The sequence below is a fragment of the Osmerus eperlanus genome, unplaced genomic scaffold (genome assembly GCF_963692335.1).
Source record: "Osmerus eperlanus unplaced genomic scaffold, fOsmEpe2.1 SCAFFOLD_73, whole genome shotgun sequence".
Classification (NCBI taxonomy): Eukaryota; Metazoa; Chordata; class Actinopteri; order Osmeriformes; family Osmeridae; genus Osmerus; species Osmerus eperlanus.
Window position 1 is genome coordinate 12,501 of NW_026911350.1, and position 9,357 is coordinate 21,857.

General features: G+C 48.2%; 1 protein-coding gene across 1 annotated transcript in view; it reads left to right on the forward strand.

Moving 5' to 3' along the window:
- The window catches only part of LOC134015949 (adhesion G protein-coupled receptor B1-like), a gene marked incomplete at its 5' end in the record, with an annotated part of 18,200 nt that extends 12,496 nt beyond the window's left edge, over nucleotides 1-5,704 (forward strand). The window contains 2 exons of the mRNA XM_062455426.1: nucleotides 887-930; nucleotides 5,533-5,704. Coding sequence (XP_062311410.1) covers nucleotides 887-930; nucleotides 5,533-5,689 — 201 coding nt within the window. The remainder of the gene's footprint in view (nucleotides 1-886; nucleotides 931-5,532) is intronic.
- Between the last annotated feature and the right edge of the window lie 3,653 nt (nucleotides 5,705-9,357).

A 9,357-nucleotide genomic window follows, 5' to 3' on the forward strand; every position in this document is an offset into this window, starting at 1 on the left:
GTCGGTTGCAGGTGGGTCCGTCCCCTTAAGTTTTTCCCTTCTAGTGATATTTTCAAGCATTTAGCCTAACGTTACTCATATTGCATAATTCATTAAGAACCCCCTTTGAAACAAGCGGAACCCCCTTTGAAACAAGCTACTGTAACAACGTTGTCACCGGCAGTATTTCAGATGGAATCGCTATTCAAACAGTACCGTCTGGTAACTGAAAATATGCCCCAAAAACGTAAATAAGCTTGACATTTATTTAGGGGGAAATGGCTAATTCAAAAGAAGTTTTCTACGAGTAAGCTAGCTGCTGTGGCTAGCCAACATTTCTTTTGACATAAAGTTTAGGCTGTGGCATTGAAGCCAGCGACGCACCACACAAGCTTGAATTTAAATACATTCTTTAATGTGACATTACTTACTATACATGCAAGCCTTGATTTGCTTAAATGTATGATGCTGCTAGTACACCACGGCACGATACGATACTCGCTGTGCAACAGCACATCTATGCACGTTGTATCCATGCGTCGTTGCTAACGAGTGCTGACGTTGTGATGTTAGTACCATTTGTTGACACAAGGCACTTTTTGCCACAAAAACTTCATTTCAGCCTAAACCGTGCAACGGAACATAAATAAAAAAACAAGCAACTCAATCGCTACCAAGACGAAACGTTTGACACAGACGTTGTCTATGTAGTCCAAATATTGACAGATCCTCAGGGTTGGAAAAAAAATAAAACACAATAATAAATATATATGTGAGAGAACAATGGTTGTGCTCGCCGAAGGCCTGAGCACACCCAATAAAAAATGGATCACAGGATACTTTACCAGTCTGACTTTCTCCCTTTGTCTCTCTCTCTCTCTCTCTCTCTCTCTCTCTCTCTGACCAGCACACCACCAATCAGACGTGCATCTCCTGGGACGAGAGTGACAGGTAAGTCACTCCGATTGGCTGAGGCAACCCCGTCATCGTCACCCACCTCTCACCCCCTCACCCCTCCCTCTCTCTTCATCTCCTACTCATGAGTCTGACCACTTGGACTAGAGACGAGCTTTGGGGGGTTAGCTTGAAGGCTCGTCACCCTGTGATGGGATGTAAGTGTGTGTGTGAGTGTGTGTGAGTGTGTGTGTGTGTGTGTGTGTGTGGAGGCGCACCAGACAGTGATGAGGCGTGTGGAAAATTAAAAGTGTCGCTCATAGCTTTTCTCCGTGCCCACACACACATATACACCAACACATGGAGAGAGACTCTGAACTCTTTCACTGAAAGAGAGAGGGAGGGAGGGGTGGATGGATGGAGAGAAATAGAGAGAGAGAGAGAGAGAGAGAGAGAGAGAGAGAGAGAGAGAGAGAGAGAGAGAGAGAGAGATAGATAGAAGAGAGAGATAGAGAGAGAGAGAGAGAGAGAGAGAGAGAGAGAGAGAGAGAGAGAGAGAGAGAGAGAGAGAGAGAGAGAGAGAGAGAGAGAGAGAGAGAGAGGGATGGATGGATGGAGAAGGCAGCAAGTGGAGCCGAGGAGAAGAAAATAAAATAAGAACTTGGTGAGAGAGGGACACATTTTCCAGTTTGATTTCACAGTTAAAGTGGGTCCATTTCCAGCGCTGCGCATTTACTCCTTGTACATTTAAAAGTGCCCTTTCTGTTTTAAAAATGAAGAGAGGGCGACAGAGAGAAGAGAGAGAGAGAGAAAGAGAGAGAGCATGTGGATGTGAGCGAGCGAGCAAGCGAGAAGAGAGAAACATCTTGCGCCCACAGCCCTACTGGAATGCCAGTTGGACATTTGCATTTAGATAGGTACGTACACTTGTGTTACACAGAGAGCCACGGAACATTCCTCGCCTCAGTCCACGAATTAAAAAAAAGTGTGGCCTGGTAAATATAGATCTACAGAGGGAGAGACAGACAGAGAGAGAGAGACACACACAGAGAGAGACAGAGACAGAGAGAGACACAGACAGATAAAGAGACAGAGAGACAAACAGATAAAGAGACAGAGAGACAGACAGACATACAGAGACACACAGACAGACACAGAGAGAGAGACAGTATTGAGACTGCTAAAGAGGTTGAGAAAGGGAGACAGGGAGAGAAGGAAAGAGAGAAAGCGAGAGAAAGGGAGAGATGGACAGAAAAAAGAGAGTTAGAGGAAGGGAAGTTGAGAAGGAGAGAGTTAGAGGAAGGGACGACACGAACAAGCCTAAGATCGAAAGAATAGAATGGAAGACAGCCAGAAAGAGGGAAAGAAAATATGAAGGGAACAGACGATGTACAGTCAGGAAGAGAAAGAAAAACGTCTTCTAAAAGAAAGAGAACTCAAGAGAGGGACAGACAGAGACAGAGATGGACAGAGGACAAACAGTCTGATCAAACGACACAGCCTGTGACGCCGTGAGTCTGTGTGTGCGTGTGTGTCTGTTGATCGGCCCCGTGTGTGTCTGTCAGTTTCTGTGGGTGTGTGTATGTGTGTGATGGATAGTGTGAGTGTGTGTGTGTGTGTGTCTGTGTGTGTGTGTGATTGATATTGTGTGAGTGATAGTGTGTGTGTGTTTGTGTGTGTATGTGTGTGTGTGTGTGTGTGTATGTGGTGAGGAGATGCAGAGATGAAACAGGAGGGAGGTACATGTAAGCAAAATTAAACTCCTTCTAGGGCAGCAGCGATGATTAATGAGCTCATATTTGGGGGAGAAATTGGAGTCTGTTGCTGCATCCTTGTCAGCTGGTGTGGGCTTGACGGAGAGAGAGAGAAAGAGAGAGAGAAAGAGAGAGAGAGAGAAGTCTCTGTCTCTTCCTCTCTCTCTCTCTCTCTGCTGGGATCAATAACTACAGCTCCATCATCTTTTCCCTCCTCCTCCTCCCCTCTTCCTCTCCTCCTCCCCTCCTCCTCCCCTCCTCTTATCCTCCTCCCCTCCTCCCTCCTCCTCCCCTCCTCCTCTCTCCTCCTCCTCCCGTCCCCTCCTCCTCTCCTCATCCCCTCCTCCTCTCCTCCTCCACCTCTCCTCCTCTCCTCCTCTTCTTCTTCTTCTTCACACCCTCGTCTGTTCATCTGGCTGTCACCTCTGACTCCTGTACTTCCTGTCTGACTGTCTGACTCGCTTTCTGGATGGCTGGATGGCTGGCTGGCTGGCTGGATGGCTGGCTGGCTGGCTGGATGGCTGGCTGGATGGCTGGATGGCTGACTGGATGGCTGGCTGGATGGCTGGCTGGCCGGCAGGTTGTCTGGTTGGCAGGAAGAGTGGTCTAATCGTTCCCTCCACAGAGACTGTGTGTGGATTTATAATATATTGGATTTCTATTAGAGTTATGTGCTAATGTTAGCACTCTTCTCCTACGGGCAACAGTCTGCAACTCCACTCTGCATCTCTCTCTCCTCCATGGCTCTCAGTCTCTCTCTCTCCCTCTCTCTGTCTCACTCTCTTTCTCTCAGTCTCTTTCTTTCCTTCTCTCTTTCTGTCAGTCTCATTTTTCTTCTCTCTTAGTCTCCCTCCCTCTCTATTTCTTAGTCTCTCTCCCTCCTTAATCCTGTCTCTCCCGTCTGTAGCTTTCTCTCTCTTTCTTTGTCTCCATCTCTCTCTCCAACTCTCTCTCTTTCTTTGTGTCACTCTCTGTTTTCCCTCAGTCTCTTGTTCTCCTCTTTCATTTCATTCTCACCCGACGGGCGCTCAGTGCTCTAGGCCCCGTTGCACTCTGGGTAACCCTGTGGAGGGTTGTTGAGTGGGGCCTGTTGCACTCTGGGTAACCCTGTGGAGGGTTGTTGAGTGGGGCCTAGAACTCACAATGTACAGAACTGTGAACTCATCAACGCTCCATTCCATATCACAGTTCCGGAACCACAACACCCTAGTCACCCAGCAGCAAATTACAACCCAGAGGAGCTGATCACATGCAGTTGGAGTTGGTGTAACCCAACATCCAACAGCCAATTAAAACCCAGAGAAGCCAGTCACATGCAGCTCTATAGGCCAATCACCACAAGCCTACTGAATGTAGATATGATTTTACTGTATGTAGATATGATGGTACTGTATGTAGATATGATGGTACTGAATGTAGATATGATGGTACTGAATGTAGATATGATGGTACTGTATGTAGACATGATGGGCATATAGAAGAACGTAGTTGTTAGGATGTGCTTGAGCGTGCTCACTACAGACACAGCCAAACATAACCAAACAAGAGCAATCACAGCCAAATATAACCAAACAAGAGCAATCACAGCCAAATATAACCAAACAAGAGCAATCACAGCCAAACATAACCAAACAAGAGCAATCACAGCCAAACATAACCAAACAAGAGCAATCACAGCCAAACATAACCAAACAAGAGCAATCACAACCAAACATAACCAAACAAGAGCAATTACAGCATTACATAAATTACATTTAACATAAAATGCATACAAAATATAAAGTGTTGTCACATCTACAAACACAGAATCTAGATATGATTCTGTATGTATATACTGCCTGTTTGTCTAACCTAACCCTTTCCATCACTGTCTCTGTCTCTCTCTCTCTCTCTCTCTCTTATTTTCTCTCTCCTATTCCCTCTCTCTCTCTTTTAATGATTGTTTTAGATCATTAGTTCATACTGTTGTCAGTGCTGACATGCAGCCGTGCTCAGGGCTATGAGGAGGGCATGGTCCTGTCACATGGAGCGTGTCTGTGAGACTGGAATGAGCTGTACTCTGATCCTTGTCCTGATTTTCACGTTTCCATCCATCCACTGCTCTGCACGAGCTTCCATCCACTGCTCTGCACGAGCGTCCCTCCACACAGAACGCATGGCTGTTGGGATTATTTTTTTGAAACAGACATTAACAATAAAAGCATTGTGCATACTTTTTACATGTTTTTTTGTTGTACATGTTTTTATGTGGGTGTTTTTATAGACTAAGCCCGTTCCTTGTACGGAGATTTGTTTTTCATTGTGCGGGCGATCAAGCGGCAGCGCTGACTGGCCAGAGCTTCAAGGATGCCCCATAGCCATGTGGTGTTGTAGAGTCACATGGCATGGCAAAGGCAATACTTTTAGATGCCAACTGAATAATTGATTACCAAACTGAAGTTCTACATCAAGTACATTTCTGAGTAATTCGACAAATGAGAAAATAAATTATTAAATACATAGCATGCACTACATAAATATTGTATTTATAACAATGTAGGCTACACATGAAGACTTAATGCATTGTTTAAAATAATAATATCCTTATTTTGACGGCATTAATATTAATAGTATCAGTATTTATACTATTTATACGTTTAAAAATAATATAACATAGTTTTTTTTTCCGAATTTAGTGGATGATGTTCGTATTCCCTCTATTGCAATTGTAATCTGGCCGAGCCGAAACCTGTGCCGCGCGCCGCCACAGAACGTTCATCATTTCCACAGCGTTCTTTGCGCTCTAGCTTGCAAACGACAGAGATGTAAAGTGGATTAGGGGATAAATAGCCGGTGTAACGTGGGTGATTTGACTCGCTTTTACCGGGGCTTTTATTCACCGCATCGCTCTCTCTCTTTTCCGCAGCTCCTCGCTGCTCGGATCCTGGTCAGCCAGAGGCTGCAGAGCCGTGCCGCTCGACTCATTCAGAACCAAATGCGTGTGTGACAGACTATCTACCTTCGCCATTTTAGCACGGCTAAATCCTGACATGGTAAGTCGGACACCTCCCTTGATTCTCTGATGTATCAAAAAAGACATGTTTATGGGTTATGTGAATGTATCTGCCGGTTTAGTAAAAAAAAAAAGAAAGAAAAAGGGCGTCATTGTCATTCCATATCAACAGATCCCTTGCGCGCTCCCTCCCTCTCCCTCCCTCTCTCTCGCTACATGCCAACGCCATAAAGCACAGGCTGTGTTCTCAAATAAAGGATTTGGGCATCTTTCAAATTGAACCAAGGAGCAAAGGGAAAATATACGTTATGAATTGGATCTTTTGCTCCGGTGCATTCTCTACATTTCAGAGCAGAGGGAGGCAGTTTACCATCACATTGCAGGCTATTGATTTGCATACATTACACGGTGAGCGTTATCATTTTGTAAGATAACCATTTGAAGATATAGGACTGGATCTATTATAAATGCAAATGTTGGGGCCTACGGATGTTCAAGAGAACGTTCACGTCTACCCTGATTCCTGCTTCCTCTCATATGTCTCCATGGCAACATCCATCACAGGGATGTTGCATGCTAATTAAAGAACCTGAAACAACGAATTTGCATAAAAATTGTGCTAGAATCGCCAAATTCACCGCCCCCTCCCTGTACCCTCCTAACACTAACATAGGCCTAGTCGAAAGGGCTGGATGCATTCAGGCCAAAGCTAGGGTGTGATCAGGAGGAAGTGTCTGCGAGACTGCATGATTCACGCTTACTCAAACATGTCCCAGTTTCCTAGGGGGGCAAGGGCAGTGTCTTTGTGCAGAATTTTCATTCAGTGCAATTCAGTTATTATTATACTGGGAAGTGCTTCTGAAGCAGTTTGTTCACTCGTTGCCCTGGTAACAGTCTGGGCATGGAGGGCTCTCACACCAGCAGAAGACAGTGGAGCACCAGGATTCTGCGTGGCCACATGAGGGGTGGATGAATGGAGAGGTGCAGGAGTGGAGATATGGAAGGATGGAGGGATAGAAGATATAGATGAGATAGATGAGGGTGGAGATAGAGGAGGGGTGGAGATAGAGGAGGGAGGAGATAGAGGAGGGTGGAGATAGAGGAGGGAGGAGATAGAGGAGGGAAGAGATAGAGGGGGGTGGAGATAGAGGAGGTGGAGATAGAGGAGGAAGGAGATAGAGGAGGGAGGAGATAGAGGAGGGTGGAGATAGAGGAGGGTGGAGATAGAGGAGGGAGGAGATAGAGGAGGGAGGAGATAGAGGAGGGTGGAGATAGAGGAGGGAAGAGATAGAGGAGGGAGGAGATAGAGGAGGGTGGAGATAGAGGAGGGTGGAGATAGAGGAGGGTGGAGATAGAGGAGGGAGGAGATAGAGGAGGGTGGAGATAGAGGAGGGTGGAGATAGAGGAGGGTGGAGATAGAGGAGGAGGAGATAGAGGAGGGTGGAGATAGAGGAGGGTGGAGATAGAGGAGGGTGGAGATAGAGGAGGGAGGAGATAGAGGAGGGTGGAGATAGAGGAGGGAGGAGATAGAGGAGGGTGGAGATAGAGGAGGGTGGAGATAGAGGAGGGAGGAGATAGAGGAGGGTGGAGATAGAGGAGGGTGGAGATAGAGGAGGGAGGAGATAGAGGAGGGAGGAGATAGAGGAGGGAAGAGATAGAGGAGGGAGGAGATAGAGGAGGGTGGAGATAGAGAAGGGAGGAGATAGAGGAGGGAGGAGATAGAGGAGGGTGGAGATAGAGGAGGGAGGAGATAGAGGAGGGTGGAGATAGATGAGGGTGGAGATAGAGGAGGGAGGAGATAGAGGAGGGAGGAGATAGAGGAGGGTGGAGATAGAGGAGGGAGGAGATAGAGGAGGGAGGAGATAGAGGAGGGAGGAGATAGAGGAGGGAGGAGATAGAGGAGGGTGGAGATAGAGGAGGGAGGAGATAGAGGAGGGTGGAGATAGAGGAGGGTGGAGATAGAGGAGGGAGGAGATAGAGGAGGGAGGAGATAGAGGAGGGTGGAGATAGAGGAGGGAAGAGATAGAGGGGGGTGGAGATAGAGGAGGGTGGAGATAGAGGAGGAAGGAGATAGAGGAGGGAGGAGATAGAGGAGGGTGGAGATAGAGGAGGGTGGAGATAGAGGAGGGAAGAGATAGAGGAGGGAGGAGATAGAGGAGGGTGGAGATAGAGGAGGGTGGAGATAGTGGAGGGAGGAGATAGAGGAGGGTGGAGATAGAGGAGGGTGGTGATAGAGGAGGGTGGAGATAGAGGAGGAGGTGATAGAGGAGGGAGGAGATAGAGGAGGGTGGAGATAGAGGAGGGTGGAGATAGAGGAGGGTGGAGATAGAGGAGGGTGGAGAGTAGAGGAGGGAGGAGATAGAGGAGGGTGGAGATAGAGGAGGGTGGAGATAGAGGAGGGAGGAGATAGAGGAGGGAGGAGATAGAGGAGGGGAGAGAAGAGGAGGGAGGAGATAGAGGAGGGTGGAGATAGAGAGGGATGGAGATAGAGGAGGGAGGAGATAGAGGAGGGTGGAGATAGTGGAGGTGGTGTTTGTGGAGGGTGGTGGTTAGTGAGGGTGGAGTGATAGAGGAGGGTGGTGATTGAGGAGGGTGGAGTTGAGGTGGTGGTGATAGAGGGTGGTGGGTGGAGTGTGGTGGTGGTGATGTGGTGGTGTGTGTGAGGGTGGAGTTGAGGTGGGTGGTGTTAGTGGAGGGTGGTGTAGTGGAGGGTGGAGTTTGTGGAGGGTGGAGATTGTGGAGGGAGGATAGAGGAGGGTGGTGATAGTGGTGGGTGGTGTTAGTGGAGGGTGGAGTAGATGGGGGTGGTGAGTGGTGGGTGATGGTGGTGGGAAGAGATGGTGGAGGGAGGAGATAGAGGAGGGTGGAGTTGTGGTGGGTGGTGTGGTGGGGGGTGGTGTAGAGGTGGGTGGAGTTGTGTGGGTGGTGGGGGGAGGTATATAGTGGTAGGGTTAGAGAGGGTGGAGGGATATACTGGTAGGGATGGAGGAGGGTGGAGGGATATAGTGGTAGGGATAGAGGTGGGTGGGGGGATATACTGGTAGGGATGGAGGAGGTATATAGTGGTAGGGATGGAGGTGGGTGGAGGGATATAGTGGTAGGGATGGAGGTGGGGTGGAGGGTATAGTGGTAGGGATGGAGGAGGTATATAGTGGTAGGGATGGAGGAGGGTGGAGGGATATACTGGTAGGGATGGAGGAGGTATTTAGTGTAAGGATAGAGGAGGGTGGAGGTATATACTGGTAGGGATGGAGGTGGTATATAGTGGTAGGGATGGAGGAGGGTGGAGGTATATAGTGGTAGGGATGGAGGAGGGTGGAGGATATAGTGGTAGGGGGATAGAGGTGGGTGGAGGGATATAGTGGTAGGGATGGAGGAGGGTGGAGGTATATCGTGGTAGGGATGGAGGAGTCAGGACGGCAGGAGAGTGGAAGAGGTAGAAGCGGTGGATGAGTGGCAGCCGTTTGAGAGCTTGAGAAGAACATCAAGACTGCAGTTTGTCATTCACCCTGAAAATCTGCAGCTGTGCTTTTGCATCTCTCTTTTTCTTCTGTTTTCCTCTTTCCTCTCCCTCTCTCCACCTCTCTCTCTCTCCCCCTCTTTTTCCTGTTTCCGCTACCATCACAGAGCCAGACTGCCATAGCGTAGCTTAGCACTAAGTGGAGATGCTAGACCATTTCCACTGGGGAGCCAGGCTGGGGCCAGTTGTACTGTTAGAGGGGCCAGTTACATTAAACA